Source organism: Girardinichthys multiradiatus, chromosome 6, assembly GCF_021462225.1.
Source record: "Girardinichthys multiradiatus isolate DD_20200921_A chromosome 6, DD_fGirMul_XY1, whole genome shotgun sequence".
NCBI classification, from domain to species: domain Eukaryota; kingdom Metazoa; phylum Chordata; class Actinopteri; order Cyprinodontiformes; family Goodeidae; genus Girardinichthys; species Girardinichthys multiradiatus.
The window spans coordinates 34,546,740-34,563,340 of NC_061799.1; the positions used below are offsets into that span (position 1 = coordinate 34,546,740).

The 16,601-nt window shown below is 38.3% G+C and overlaps 1 protein-coding gene across 1 annotated transcript in view; it reads left to right on the forward strand.

Annotated features, from left to right (window-relative positions):
- Nucleotides 1-16,601, forward strand: part of LOC124869853 (collagen alpha-1(XI) chain-like) — a 133,644-nt gene that overhangs the window by 37,117 nt on the left and 79,926 nt on the right. Inside the window, exons 5-11 of the mRNA XM_047368016.1 lie at nucleotides 2,397-2,525; nucleotides 5,285-5,374; nucleotides 7,578-7,676; nucleotides 8,472-8,771; nucleotides 10,505-10,570; nucleotides 14,019-14,060; nucleotides 14,431-14,493. Of these exons, the coding sequence (XP_047223972.1) occupies nucleotides 2,397-2,525; nucleotides 5,285-5,374; nucleotides 7,578-7,676; nucleotides 8,472-8,771; nucleotides 10,505-10,570; nucleotides 14,019-14,060; nucleotides 14,431-14,493 (789 nt within the window). The remainder of the gene's footprint in view (nucleotides 1-2,396; nucleotides 2,526-5,284; nucleotides 5,375-7,577; nucleotides 7,677-8,471; nucleotides 8,772-10,504; nucleotides 10,571-14,018; nucleotides 14,061-14,430; nucleotides 14,494-16,601) is intronic.

Below are 16,601 nucleotides of genomic sequence, written 5' to 3' on the forward strand. Positions count from 1 at the left end.
CATAAACAATCGTACTACACAGAGGCTGCTTTATTGTAAAGTAACCTATAGGTTAAAAATGATAAAATGACACATCTGTTTACAACCAAAGAGCACTGATCCAAACTGATTACCCTTCTATAAACCCAAAAGCTTAATGAGCCAATGTTTAGTTTAGGTTACTCCAATACTGCTCAGATTTACTGGTAACATATGATGGGAGTGCAGAGCGATGGGTATTTAATGCGTTCCAGAGATCTAAGCTTATACAGATGTTGCCTCCTGTAATTTAATGCACTCTGCATGTATGTGCTTCCTCTTGAAGGGGCCACCCTGATTGTGCACTCTCTTAACTTTCTCAAAGTTATTTTGCACAGTTTTCCACTAAATTGGAATCCAAAAAATCTGAAAAAGGTAGATAGATATTAATAGCATTTTCAAAATTAGAGGCATGGCATGTCCCAGTTTTCCCCTAAATACACACGATAGTATCATGGAAAATATGCCTTTCAAACAGTTGGGAGAAGAGATCTAATTTCCTTTTCCATAGACTCATGAAAAACAGACGACTTCAGATAAGTACAGACTTTGGATTTTTGTCTGCTGAGTACAGGAACTTGCCAACCTTAATGATGGAGAAAGTGTAACTGTAGAATAGTTCTTTTTAAAGGCTTTCAGACTCCCCTACAGCCTAGAACCATTCTATAAAGCTTCATCTAATTATTTGTCAAGAGACTACTGTCTTTGGTTTTTCAACATCCACCTTGGGTTTTTTATTGTCTCATTTTATTACCATCATGCTGGTGAAGACCTTGGGCCGTCAAGCCGAAGGGAACGGGAGCACACTTTATTGGCATTAAAGAATCCTTGTTATGCTTTCAGAGTTTTCCATTTTCTTCAGCAATTTATAGCTTTTGAGACATGACAATGTCTGTGGAGTTGCAAAGTTAAAATATCCATGTCAGAAGCAGTTATCGTCGCCGGCTGAAACACTGTTCCTGAATTCGTGAATCAGATCGTTTGTATTGTAGTTTTGGTTTTTGTTCTGTAGCTTTACATATCTAATCTACATGCCTGCATACGCATTTCAGTGATAACTCCGGGAGGAGTGAATGCTGCAAGTCACTGACTGGATGCAATCTGCTGGGTTTTCTTAGATAGAAAAACTTTTTATCCAATTTGAATAAAAAGCTAACTCCGACTGCACTGTTCAATTGTTAGGATTAATAGGAATGTATGTACCTGACTTTTGTGAAGTGCCTTGAGACAACATGTGTTGTGAATTGGCGCTTTATAATTGAATTGAATTCAATTGAATTGAATAACTCCCCAGTGGTTAATTTGGCACAGGTCAAAGAGAGAAAGAAGAGCTGCCTGTACTCCACCAGCAGGCTGACCAGTCAGAGCAGACTGGACTGAAATAGAGTGAGGCTTTCAGTAATTGACCAGAAGCCATGAAGCAAAGAACAGTGTCTTAAAAAGTATTCATTTTCCTTCATATTTTTCACATTTCATCACATTACATTACAAGCATAAACTGTATGTATTTATTTAATTTCAGTTCAACCAATTGTCTTTATTCTTATAATCAGTAAATAAACCCCAGAAGACTTGCAGCTATAACTGCAGCAAAAGGTGGTTCTACAAAGTAATGACTCAGATGGACAGAATACAAATGCAGGTCATAGTTTTGAAATTTGTATTTGCAAAAACATTTGAAAACAATCATTTTTCTTTTTCAGTGCACAATTCTTCTTATTTTTAATCACATAAATCACATAAAATCCCCAAATAAAACACATTTAACCTTGTAGAAAAGTGTGTACAGGTCCAGGAGGTGTAAATAATTTTGCAAAGTATTGTATAGTGTAGGATAATCTTTGTTTTTAAATGTGAAATTATATTATAAAACATACCATCAAAAACATGAATATGAAAATACCCTAATAAATGATTGTATAATCGTTATTGGTGAAAGGAAAGGTAACTGCAAAATTCCTACTATTGTCATTGACAGTCATTTCTAAATAAAAGCTGAAACGTCCTACAGGTTTATCCATGCAGGAACCTAATACTAAAGTTTAAAGCAATGTTAGAACTGTGTTTGGAGCAGAAATAAATGTCTTGGTGTTTTCTTTTTTAGTTACAGTCGCTCATTTTTACCCATAACTTGTTTCTCATGTAGCTGATGTGATAAAAGCTCCAAGCTTCATATTGAAAACGTTTACCAAACCAAACCAGGCTGGAACAAATTTAAATAAATCACACCACAGACCATCTTATAGACTTTTGTTGGATACTGGTTGTAAATTATCCAGCAGACTACCTGTTTATCTTAACAGCCATGCAGGATAAATGACATCCAAGATGTGGGAATCTTTACTCCGCTTCCACTGACTCGTTTCTCTTTTTTCCAGGGTGATATTCAGCAGCTTTTGATAGCGGCAGACCCCAGGGCAGCCTACGACTACTGTGAACACTACAGCCCTGATTGTGAATCACCCAGCCACCATGACACCCCACAGGCCCAGGAACCAGAGGAAGAGGTCAGCATCACTTGTTTGATTTTTGTAAAATATGGATCAGGTTTGAAGGGTTATTGTGATTTGCAAAAGAATAAGTCAGAAAGGGATGTGAGAGGTGGAGTTTTAGGAAAGATAATCTTTCATTTTCTTACTTTTATATGGCATGAACAGAAATGATCACGATTGACAAAATGAGCAGAAAGCTTAGATTGCTAGAAATGGCTTGGATCAACAACAGAAACCTTGACTGACAAATAAAATAAAAGAAAAACACAAACTATTTCCTTGAAATTGTGCCATGTCAACAGTCCTGCGGCTACTGTCTGAAAACTTTGATACAGAGAAGCTTATGTAAAACTGTCAGATCCGCCTCTTTCTCCAGTCTTTTTTTTACTGGTGGAAAAACAATGAGATATCAAAATACATGGCTCGGTTTGAAATTAAAGTTTTATTAGTATTTTCTCCCAACCATCACTCAGAGCCAGATTTGTGTAAAGGCTTGTGTTTCTTTTCATATAGACTCTTTGTGCTATTTTACAGTTTATCTAATGGTTGATATTGTCCTTTGTTTTTTGCTCTAAATAACTGATGAACTCAGTTTGGAAACTTGTCATTTTTTCCTGCCTCGAAGTCTTAGCCCACTTTGGAGTGGCCCCGAGATTTATATCACTAACGAGCTCAGCAGGCTCTGCCCAGACTCACAGGGAAATTTAAGCTTTTCCTTCCCCGACTACTTCCAGTACCTGGAAAAACAGACTTTGGATCTTTGGTTTACAATAAAAAAAAAAAAATGAGAAGCTGATTCTTTATTCAAAGCTACTGGCAGAACAGAGGGCACCAGCACTGGAACATATTGCTTCATCATGAAGTTACTCTTTTGAGCCAACACAAGGAGATTGTCAATTCCAAATAAACAGCTGGGAGCAGTTTGGCTTCAAGGACATTGTAAATCTGGTTTATTTATTGTCACATTCTGTACAGTTAAGACAGGAATGTTCTTCCTACACTCCAGCTCAGTTTGTTAAAATCTGCAGGTTCTACAAGGTAGTAATTGTTTTGTAATGACAAAGCCTTACGGAATAAAATAAAATGTGTTTGATACATTTAAGAAGATGTTTCATCAAATGAAGCTTGCTGACTTTGCTGTCCTCATCAGCATATCTGCAACTGGGCAAAAGGAAGAAGAGAAAGTCAAAGCCATCTTTTTTATGTGCAAAAGCAAACTTATTTATTTATGTTTTTCAGTCCGCCCCATTGTAAATCCATTCAGCCTGGCCAAGTACTTCAACACCATAAATAAATACTCTTTGTTTCCCTCTGAGCCTGTCTGGATGTTAAGGCCAGAGCTTCTTTTATGTGACCTTTCCCCCTCCAGACCACATAACTGAGGCCAGCTTTTCACCAAGTGCTGGAGCTTGTATTATTTTTATGAGCTTAACAGCTGCCTAGAGGCTAATATTTATCCCTTTGCTGATTGGGTATTGCATATCAGGGGCTGCTCTGTTATTATAATCTTCCTTGTGTTACATCATTGTTGGTCCTGTCTGCTACTGGCAGAACTAGTTGGAGTAGTGAGTTTTTTTTTGTTTGTTTTTTTAATTACTCAGATATGTCTTTAACAAATTTATTATAATTTTAATTTTAGACGATCTGGAATTAAAGGGCACTAACATCAGTGTACCGGAGTAAACACATTAGATAGGCCATGCTCAAGTGTGTCGAGACAAAAAAATGACTGGACTCCAGGCATGGACGGTTTTATCAGACACATTCTGAAACACTTCTGAATAGAGCAGGTTCAAACATGAAAGTAACACGAGTATGGGTCCTTAAAAAAATGTCGGTAGTACAACAAGGAACGCCCCAGGTTCAGAGCGTGTGTGGGTGAATGATTCTTGTTGCATGTATCTCTGAGTTGCCCTGTGATGGACTGTTGACCAGTCCAGGCTGTTCCCCAACATTGTTCCCATTGATCTCTGGAGATCAGCACAAGCCCCTTTGCAGCCCATAGGTATAAGTGGGTATAGACAATGGATGGATGGATGAATCAAACGTCAGTGTCCTCATTCAGTTTCTTTGCCTCTAACCTTATTCACTTCAAAACTGCTAACAGGGGAAATGCTTTAAACTGCACTGTTCTTGTTTTTATTTTTACCCTTTTTGTTTTGATCAGTAAAGGTCACATTATGCCTTGTAATTACGTCTTGCAAGATAGAAATTATAATTACACAGTGAGCCTTTTATTACCTCTTCCCTTTTATTGCTCTAGCTATTAAACTAGTAGTGTTATTTTCTGCTCTATAAACTCTGTATTATTACTTCAATAAATTTGGGATACAGGACAGCATAAGAATTTTCTTTTAAAAAGCCATTAATAACAGCTTTTTTTGGTGTATAAAATTAAGCAGCAACGACAGATACGTTTTCACTGGCTTCGAATTTGAGTGCCTTAACATACTGTTTGAAAAAAACAAATAAAAACATGGGGCCTAATGATGTTTACTTGCTTTCATTAAATGTTTCTCAAACATAAAGCTTAGAGTTTTGGAAAATGGAAAAACAAAGAAATTTAGTCATGCATACAGAAAGCAGTTTTTTTTTTTCTTCGATGTGAAGCTTTATCCCTTATTATTTAACCATAGCATATGTTAATCAATAAGTATATCTTTGATTTGTTATAAGGTTCAAACATGAGTGTCAGACTGTTTTAATTGTAGAATATTATGCATAATATCAGTTTGTTTACAAGATTTATTAACATCTGTTGTTTCTTCTAACAGTATCCAGTCTATGACTATGGTGAATTTTATGACTACAGTGAAGGGGGGGTAGCCACTGATGCTCCCCCTACCTCTGGAGCAAAGACTGAGGTAAATCGTGATTAATAAAGTTATCATGATTAGTGCTATGAATAATGTATACTGGTCAAAAGTTTTAGCAACACTTTCTCATTGAATGGTTTTCTTTATGTTTATGACTATTTACATTGTACATAGATTTTCACTGAAGGCGTCAAATCAGTGAATGAACACATATGGAATTATGTAGCAAACAAAAAATTGTAAAAGAACTTCAAATATGTTTTATATTTTAGATTCCTTAAAGTAGCCGCCCTTTGCTGTGATGACTGAAATATTAACCTTTGGCCGTCTTTCAATGCACTCTGGGAAGTTCTTTAAAGACTCTTTCAAAAACCATTTCATGTGACCACCTCATGAAGCTCATGGAGAGAATGCCAAGAGAGCAATGCAGTAATCAAAGCAAAGGGTGGCTTTTTTGAATAATCTAAACCATAAAAGATTTTTTCGTTTACTATATAATTCCAGGTGTGTTCATTCACAGTTTTGTTGCCTTTGGTGAGAATCTACAATGTAAATAGTCATGAAAATAAGGAGACCCATTAAGTGAGAAAGTATATCTAAAACGTTTGAACGGTAGTGTACCTCCTAATACTTTGGGAAATATACACTGCTCAAAAAAATAAAGAGAACACTCAAATATCACATCCTAGATCTGAATGAATGAAATATTCTCATTGAATACTTTGTTCTGTACAAAGTTGAATGTGCTGACAACAAAATCACACAAAAATCATCAATGAAAATCAAATGTATTAACCAATGGAGGCTTGGATTTGGAGTCACACACAAAATTAAAGTGTAAAAACACATTACAGGCTGATCCAACTTTGATGTAATGTCCTTAAAACAAGTCAAAATGAGGCTCAGTATTGTGTGTGGCCTCCACGTGTCTGTATGACCTCCCTACAATGCCTGGACATGCTCCTGATGAGATGACGGATGGTCTCCTGAGGGATCTCCTCCCAGACCTGGACTAAAGCATCCACCAACTCCTGGTCAGTCTGTGGTGCAACGTGACGTTGGTGGATGGAGCGAGACATGATGTCCCAGATGTGCTCAATCGGATTCAGGTCTGGGGAACGGGCGGGCCAGTCCATAGCTTCAATGTCTTCATCTTGCAAGAACTGCTGACACACTCCAGCAGATCGCTCTCCACGGTGTCTCCAGACTCTGTCACATCTGTCACATGTGCTCAGTGTGAACCTGCTTTCATCTGTGAAGAGCACAGGGCGCCAGTGGCGAATTTGCCAATCCTGGTGTTCTCTGGCAAATGCCAAGCGTCCTGCATGATGTTGGGCTGTGAGCACAACCCCCATTTGTGGACGTCAGGCCCTCATACCATCCTCATGGAGTCAATTTCTAACCGTTTGTGCAGACACATGCACATTTGTGGCCTGATGGAGGTTATTTTACAGGGCTCTGGCAGTGCTCCTCCTGTTCCTCCTTGCACAAAGACAGAGGTAGTGGTCCTGCTGCTGGGTTGTTGCCCTCCTATGGCCTCCTCCACATCTCCTGGTGTACTGGCCTGTCTCCTGGTAGCGCCTCCAAGCTCTGGACACTACGCTGGCAGACACAACAAACCTTATTGCCACAGCTCGCATTGATGTGTCGTCCTGGATGAGCTGCACTACCTGAGCCACTTGTGTGGGTTGTAGAGTCCGTCTCATGCTACCACAAGTGTGAAAGCACCACCAACATTTAAAAGTGACCTAAACATCAGCCAGAAAGCATAGATACTGAGAAGTGGTCTGCGGTCCCCACCTGCAGAACCACTCCTTTATTGAGTGTGTCTTGCTAATCGCCAAAGATTTCCCCCTGTTGTCTATTCCATTTGGACAACAACATGTGAAATTGATTGTCAATCAGTGTTGCTTCCTAAGTGGACAGTTTGATTTAATAGAAATTTGATTTACTTGGAGTTATATTGTGTTGTTTAAGTGTTCCCTTTATTTTTTTGAGCAGTATAAGTTGTTGATGTGTGTCTTTTCTCCTTTTACTTTATTGATTGCGTAATTTCTTGTATTAATGGGTTGTTATTTCTGCACAATATACATGCCACCCCAAACATCATGGTCAGAATCAGTATTATTTAAAATACTTAGTATAGTTGTTTCTTTTTGCTTGATGTGGGGGTAGATGCTGTAGACCTATTGAGCAACTATTTTTCTCACCTCTGACTTTACTTTTTGAACTCTTCCTGCTCTGATTTTAGACAAATACTGGTGGAGAATATTACACTGACGAGTATGACTACACCATAGTGGATGGTAGTCAGCCTAAACCTCCGATTGAATCTTCCAAACAAGGCGAGGTAACCCTTCTACTTTCTTTTTATTCAGTCTGCTTTAAAAGTATTCATTTAGTGAACATGTCATTATTCCTAAATTTAGGGTTGGGACCTCCTTGAAGGTCATGCAATATCATGAAGGAATTTTGCTGAGATGACCTCCAGAAATTAAATTCGATTTATGTGATTGCTGATAGCAACTTTTTTATGTCATAATACACCTGTGTCATTAGTTTATTCCCAGTGTTTTCTAATTTAATCTCACCCTAAATTCTTTTAGTATGTATCGGTATTTTTCTTGTATTGGGGACACAGGCCACACACAATAATTTATAAGGCCACACTTTGGACAGCCCTGGTAAAAATAATATACCTTTAAATTTTAAATAAAAGTAATTGGATCACCAATTTCTGTTCAAAATGTTTGTCTTTGGCACAAAATCATGGTTTTTTAGATCAATGTGATCAAATCTTGAAAAAGTCATACTGGCCTATGCATGGTCACCTTATACTTTGTGTGTGGAAAATCCACAGTTTGTCCTAGTCTAAACCACGTTGGTTGCTGTGATTGTTGAAATTCATACGTATGTGCATTGTTTTACTAAATATATTCTGATTTTCAAACCTGTGTCTGGGTGGTGACATAGTTTTCTTTCCAAAGTTAAGCTGAAACTTTGGAAAGCTTGAAGTGTTGATGTTGAGTAATTTTGCTAAAATAACAACAAAAACTTTAGTGAATCTGCTAATAAAGTTAAAGTTGTTGCACTAACAAATCCTCCATGTCTCCCTACCTCTCTTAAATACTTGGAATGATCCCAGACTTACGATACGGAAATTGTGGATGATTACATCACTGGTGTTGATGAGGTCGGACTGGACCCCACCGTTCCTGTGGAAGCTGCTGTTCCTGTGGACCCCACAGTGATAGTGGATCCTGAAACTGATGTAAAAGAATTCAAGGAATACGACGTGAAAGAATACGATACCAAGGAGTTTGTGGAGAAACCTGACTATGGCAATTATGGGGATTATGGTGATTACGGTCCCACCGATGCAAAGCCAACTCCTGAAGCTTATGAGGATGAGTTTGCTGGTGTTCCAGCGGAGAAAGACTTCAGTGTAAGTGGTTATGAATAGGAACGTGACCGAATGTGGAAAGTGCTAGAGGTACTTTACGTAGAGATGTACTTAGAACTGGGTGGCAGATTTCCGATCTTCTGTTTTTGTAAAGCTTTGACCTTTTAAAACCTATTCTATAAGATTCCGTGTTTTTCTTTACATTAGAAAAGTAAAGAAAAGAGTGAAAACCAAAAACAAAGCAACATTAGGCTGTACTGTTTACAGCATGGCTGAGTGCAGAATTTCTAAAATTAAAGCATCCATCAGAGCAGGGTCAGCAACAGATATGTGTGGTTATGTGTTCAGCTGTTTCTTTAAAGGTCTGACTAAAATATTAAACAATAGGAACTGCATTTATGTAACAAAGAAATCTTTAAAACTAAGCCCTGTAGAGGTGGGGCATGCTGTAGCACTGAAGCCCCATACAGACTACAGTCAGCCATCAGGAGTTTGGGATCCGACCTTGAGACCTTTCTTCTCTCTGTCCACATCCCATCTGATTGCTGTCATAAAAGGCCACTAGGGCCTCAAAATCTTAAAGGAAAAAGGCTTTAATGCAAAAACCAAATCTTAGAAAGATGTTGAACTTTTCATAACTACTGCTTAAAGTCTGGTTCTCTCTCACTCTCTTGGAGCCTGAATGGACCATAGTCATGTCGGTTTCATTTTACATCTCTTCCTCTAAATTTATTTTTAAACACCTCACTGATACTGAAAGCCTCAAGTCATCTTCCATCAGAAACACCATCCACACCGAAAAGTGGTGTTCTCACAACCTGGTGGAGCTGATTAGAAAAAGATCACACATTTAAACTAAAAATTGGCCAGTCCCATCACAAACCAATGTTCAGTGCATCTCTATTAGCTTCACATGGTGGTACCATTTTTGTTATTTGTGATTTGTAATGATTTTAGCCTCAGGCCTCCTACGTTCACACGCCAGAAACCCAAATATATGCAAGCGAGTACAAACACACACCTTGTCTTCTCCAGATAAACAGCTGTCAGCATTTACCATGCCCTTTGTAGCCTTTCCACCCTGGATATTCCCTGTTTGCTTTATCTAATGGCTAAATTCTTGGCAATTGTTTTTGTTTTTTTTTGTTTCCATCAAAGTCGTTTTCACATTTGGAAAAATGCTGCTGAGCCTGGTGTCTATTTTTCCACTGACTGGAAATCCTAATTTGCAGAGTCAGGAAGTGTCATAGTTGTTATCTGAACATTGTGTTGATTTATCTCAGCTCAGGACTAATCTGAATTGCTTTTTAGTCCTAGGCACTGTCTGAGTTTCTCATCATGTTCTGGTTTCCTCTTTATCTAAACTGTAACAGTCTACTGAGGTTTGGACTCAGAACTTTGGTCGCTTTGTGAATTCTTTTCTTCTGAAATCTTTGTATGAATAGTGTCAGTTAACAACCCCTATATTAGTCCACAGTTGGAGTCCTTTTTTTCGGTTTTGGCACTGTTATACGTTTCTTGTTGCAAATACAGAATATATAGATGCCTAATACAGAGATGTATCTAATCTCAAAATTATAGGATCTCCGAAAATGAATGAACATTGAGTTTCAATTTTCAAATAGGGAGAAAGAAATGTTTTTTGTTTATAAAACCTTTAAAAAATGTTACTATTAAGCACACTATAATAGCCAGCAGTTTGTGATGTTTCTCCTTATAAAACCACAATGGTATTATGGTTTTTGGGACTCCCATTGTCTGTTTTATATCTTCAGGTGAGTGGGGGTCACAATTACTTGGGACAGAAAGGAGAGAAAGGTGAACCTGCTGTCATTGAGCCTGTAAGTATCACTCTAATGTGCCCTTTTTCTATTTTTAAAAAGAATTAGATGTCTGAAATGATTTGTATCCATAATTGCTGCAGTTGACTAATTTAGACTATGTGAAACAAGTTGGCCACTGCAGATGGAAATTTTAGAATCTGCTTATGTTCATTAGCCCACATCTGACTGCTTCACCTGCATTAAATTTGATGCATGTCCCAGAATAAAGTCATTACATTTAGTTCAACCAAGGCCAAATTTGGAAAATCTTAGCTGGAGATTTTCCAAATTTGCATAACCCATCCAAACCATGTTTAGTCAGCATTACACAAGCGATTGCTAAAACATTAGTGAGGATGCCAAAGCCTGGATATTATTGGGTAGACAAAGCCCACTAGGAATATATTTTAAACAAAAATGTGAAAAAAAATTGTTTTCATCTGTAGTGAACCTGAAATCAAGTAATTGAATGAGACCTCCAAAATGCCCACTTTCACAAAACATTATAAGCCAGGACTTTGATATTTTCTTGGGTTCTTTGTGGAGTTTGTGAAAGCATGAATGAGGCAACGAGGGGTTGAAGTCAACTCGCTGCTGTGAGCTGCCAAATGAGGTAACCCACATTGTCACAAATATTGACTTTTTTACATTGTGCTAGTTTTGCAGTTTTGGGTTCTAATGTAGCAATGACAGATGGTCAGTGAGACCAGCTGGTGAAAACACACTGGGATGCAATGCAATGTATCATTTATGTTACTCAATCCTCTCTATTAACACACATTGGACGACTTGCTCAGAAATACTCCAAGACAACACTGAACTGAGCACTGAGCCAAGTAATTTAGTTTTGGGGAGGTTTTATTCCCAGCAAGTTAGATTCCATGCCTCTTGTGGCGCCACAATACCAGCTTCATTTATTCAAGCCTACATTTGCATGGGACATGGCTTTCCTGATTAGTGGCTAATGAACAACCATAGATAGCTTAACCTTCTTATGACCAGAGTTGGATTTATTATGATTTTACAACGGAAGAACTATGAAAATATTGTGCAATGAGTTTGTGCTTCTACCCTTTTTCCCAAGACAACTTTAACTTTTAGTATCTAGTTATTCAGTAATACTGGGTGTTTTTGAGTATGCTATAACACTATAAAGAGCAGAACAAAACACCATTGGGAGGGTTGGAAAGGGGCTCGTCATGGAAATATGACAGAAATGTTTTGTTAAAGATGTTCCAGAGCTGGGACTACAAGGAATGGCCTGGATTTGATAATGGCTTTATGCAGCTTCCTCAAGACAGAATATGTTCCCATGTTCCATGATGCATTATCATCATATTATTATTTTTCCTTTCATTTATTATCTGAGCTAGCATAAAATATATGTTGACAATACTAGGTGGCTTGTCATAAAGGACAAGCAGCATGGCCATCTGAAGAGGCAGCAACCAGCTGACTGGGCTGACTAAGAATGCACAGAATGAAGTGTGCTTGGAGATTGATGCTGAGTTTAGAGGTGACCAGCAGGAAACTTTTACACCGCTCCCTTTTCATCCTTGTCAAGATCTTAAAATCCAATTGAAAGTACTTATGGACAATCAGCTAACATCCTTTAATACAGAAGAAAAATTATGGTTCGGCTGTGAAACCTAAATTCTGGTCCTGTGGTGTATGTCTGAGCTTAAACCAGAAGCAGTCAGATTAATATGATTTTGTTACTTTAATTAAATGTATGACTATTTTTTATCTCTTTTTTTACAAAATCTGGCTTGAAAAATAATGTGTTACAAAGTGAAAAGAATCATTGTTTTGTCTTAGAGTAAATGCACTTAAAAAGTTGTTACAGACATTCTGGGAGTGCCTCAAGTAGCTAAACTCAGACAATGTGTTTCTTTTAAAACAATGTGTCAACCACTGACTTTATATGTAAGACAGATGTAGCATGGGGATGTCACACATTGGTGGAGGAGGTGTTTTGGAACTCTAAGCTCAGCATTTGGGTGCCATCTTGGTTCACTCTCTGGGGTTGTTGCAGCCAGAAGTGAAGGATGGAGCTAACTGAAGCACGCTGGGATGCGATGTTAATGCACAGGATAAAATCAGCAATCACTCAAGAGACTAAAACATTTTTTTTCCCTTTTGCATCAAGCTATCAAGGGATTGCTATTACGGCTGTAAACATTTTAGTTTCATTTAGTTCCATGTACGATGACTTACTTGTGGAGCCATATTGAATGACCTTCATACAATAAGGTTGTCAGTTGCTGCCAGCATAAGCCCTCCATTGTTACCCAGTTGTATAGAGACAGTGTTGTTTTTCTGGATTTATAGCCTAAAAAGAACCAAAAGAATCATTGTTTTGTCTTAGGGTAAATGCACTTAAAAAGTTGTTACTTCAAGGTAAATTTCCATCTCCAATGTTCTATGCTTAGCTAGTCTTGCCCAAGTAAATACTGAAGGGAAAAAAGCATTGCAAAGTCAGACAATTACTTAACAATTTAGTGTAGCACTGCACCCACCCCAGATCTGTTGCAGATTCCTGATCTTACAAATCTCCTTCCAGATTTTGTGACATTACTTCATATGAGTGAGAGAGGAGTTGCTGTAAAACAGGGTTTTACCAATTTAAAATAAAGCCGTGATTAAGGAGTTGACATTTTAAGTTATCTTTATCATTTCAGATCAGTGGTTTGCATGGTGAGCAAAGTAATCATTACTAAAGCAAAAATCTCAGATTTTCCAAAAGGATGACATCATTTCCAGATCCAGCGTGTCCCATAACCGATCAAAAGGATTAAACAAAGCAATGTAGTACTCATTAAGTCTTCCTGTTATCTACAGAAGTCTTACTCCCTGCTTAAAAGCAACTTCATGATTGAAAAGCTAAAGTGCCTCCATAACAAAAATGTTTCTTTTAAATAGTTTCTTATTTCTTTTGTGCTTTCTCCTGCTTTATTTTTAAACAACCTACTGATAGAGAAACTAGGGAACTTTAAATATTGCCTCAGTAACAAATTCCATACCACTTAACACAACCAGTTCGCTTGTAGTTACTGACCTGAATACGATCACATTTTAAATCAGCCGCACAGTTAACACATTTGAAGCTAATTAGAGCTGATTGTTTCACTTAAATCAATCTTTGTCCACAATGTGATTTAACAAGAATATAAAAATCCCCAAGAAGGGCTTAAAAGAGCACTGTACAGCAAAATTTACATTGGCTATGCAAGCAGTTGTACCACTTGTGGCACCTCAAATAGTTTAAATACATAAATCAGATAGCTTAATTGTTTTTACTGTCCTGAGGCTTTAGCAAGTAAACTCTTTAACCTTAAGCCCAAGGAACCTAAATGTGCCTATGTTTCTCCACCTACTCTTAATTCTCTCATGATTTACAGGCTGTCATTAATGCTACTGTATCTCCCCCCCCACACACACACACAATTTTTTCTTCCTTTTGCAGGGGATGCTATTAGAAGGACCCCAAGGAGCCCCTGGTCCAGCAGTAAGTATCACGTTCTCCCACACTCCTGTCTGCCTTTCACAGATGGAGAACAGCTAAAGAGGGAAAAATGTTTTATGGAAAGAACGTCAGCATGGATTGTCAGTGGAGCTTGAGCTGAGACAAACTGTCAAAGTGTGTATATGTGCATGGTAGTGTGTATGTCTCTCACTCTGTGTGTGTTTTGGGGAAAGACGAGGGGCGGCGGGTATGGGGTGAGGTGAGGCCCTTACTTTATTTTGAGGTTTATTTCTTTCAAAATGATGGCTTTGCCTCTGTCTCTGTTGGCGTCTGCGTGCGCCGCTGACTGTGGAAATGCTGGTTAGCAGTGGTTTTGGGGTAGCATATTAAATGTATTCACGTCTGCTTTCAGGGTGTTTCTGGTAATCCAGGATTGCAAGGACCCCCAGGTACCCCAGGAGATCCTGGTGAGAGGGTGAGTGAATGCTGGACCCCATTTTACAGCTCACTGCAGTTGAGTTATAGACGCTCTGATTGCCATTTTTTTCTCTTCATGATAGTGACAAGTAAATAGTTATATTGTGAAATAAGAATAAAACGCATTCGAAGCAATCAGTTCAGCTTCCAAATTAGTTTGAATGGAGTGGAAATATTTAATAACCATTGATCTTTAACCATTTGTGGAAACTTCACACTAGACTTCTAGAGTTTTGATTTTGTGCCTGTGCATTCTTTCGACAGACTCTTGAAGCTTGAATGTCAAATAAAATGCAAGATTTTACTTTTGTCTGAAATGATTTTGAGCACCAGTCCAGTCATTTCAGTCCTTTTCACAGATGAGACACTTCTAATATTGTCTCTGGTTCTGGAGTGGGTTAACACAAGCATTGTGACACTTGTAGCCAATGTCCTGCTGCCCCAAGTTCTTGAACAGGCTTCACTATGCAGTCCTCCCAAGGTTGTTATCCCTGTAGCATTTGCATCTTTTTCTGCCACCATTTGTCCTTCTACTAAACCTTTAATCAAAATGTTTAGATGGAGCACTCTGTGAACAGCCAGCTCCTATATTAATGGCATTTTTTGTTGTTTACTATACCTGTGGAGGGTGTCAACAAACTCTCTGCTGGACAACTGTCAAGTCTGTAGTGTTCAGGCAATGACATGTTAGTGTTAAACATACTTGATTTATTGGTTTTACTTTAAATTAAATTTTCTGGGGAAACTGAATTATGTCTCCCCTTTTAAAGTGAATTCCTGAATTAGATACTAGTGTATTACAATGCTGGATCAGGATTGAAAGAAAATCCTGATAAACCGCCAGAATGACTTTGTGCTGTAAAACTGGTTGTTAGTGGGTGGATGAAAATTAGACACCTGCTGAATGTCAGTGCAAGAAGGTTTGAAAAAACTGTTGTGCTGCTGAGCAGTGTGGTTGCTGAGAAGTTGGAGTTTTCTGTGAAAGAATGTCAATTTTTTTCCAGCACAGTTGGAATCCAATCACATATTTGATTGACTGGTTTACAGAATATGTCCCTGCTTCCAGTTAAAATCTATTCTGCTCTCTAAAAGCCAACTTGCTGACCAAAGGGCCCATTTGCTAGCGCATTCAGCAGTTTTCATCAGTACAAGAGCTTTATTGTTACACACTCAGAGTGATAAAAAACAACTTTTTGGTCATCCAACAAGTCTGTCCTCCCTCCTCTCTTTCCTCCCATGAGACCAAATCAGTGAGGAATGACAGGGACGTTAGAGCTGAATGGTTTGTGTACTCCTTGTGGTTTTCCGTGACGCAGTTTCCGCCGCTCTCCTAAGCGCTTCAGAAACCCCTGTCTTCCAGCCGACATTAACACTAGATGCCGCTATGCTCATGATCACAACTGCGGGTGGGAAAAATTCACTACTACTGGGAAAAAAGCACATGGAAACACATGGCATCAATCAAAGCCAGGAAGAGCTTACACCACATGCCGAGACTGCTAAGTAGTTCCTTGTTTCTAGTAGGCACTGCTTTAAGTGTTCAATTAATTTCTGATGTTTGGGTATTTATTTGTTTAAACATTAAGATCATAATCCATTATAAAGGTGAATTTTTTTGCAACAGTTTTACATTTTGTGGAGTTTCTCTAAAAAATCTCAACAACTTCTGGATTGTTAGCCATGTCATTAGTTACAGACATTCTGGGAGTGCCTCAAGTAGCTAAACTCAGACAATGTGTTTCTTTTAAAACAATGTGTCAACCACTGACTTTATATGTAAGACAGATGTAGCATGGGGATGTCACACATTGGTGGAGGAGGTGTTTTGTAACTCTAAGCTCAGCATTTGGGTGCCATCTTGGTTCACTCTCTGGGGTTGTGGCAGCCAGAAGTGAAGGATGGAGCTAACTGAAGCACGCTGGGATGCGATGTTATTGCACAGGATAAAATCAGCAATCACTCAAGAGACTAAAACATTTTTTTTCCCTTTTGCATCAAGCTATCAAGGGATTGCTATTACGACTGTCAACGTTTTAGTTTCATTTAGTTCCATGTAACCTGACTTACGTTTGGAGCCATATTAAATGACCTTCATACAATAAGGTT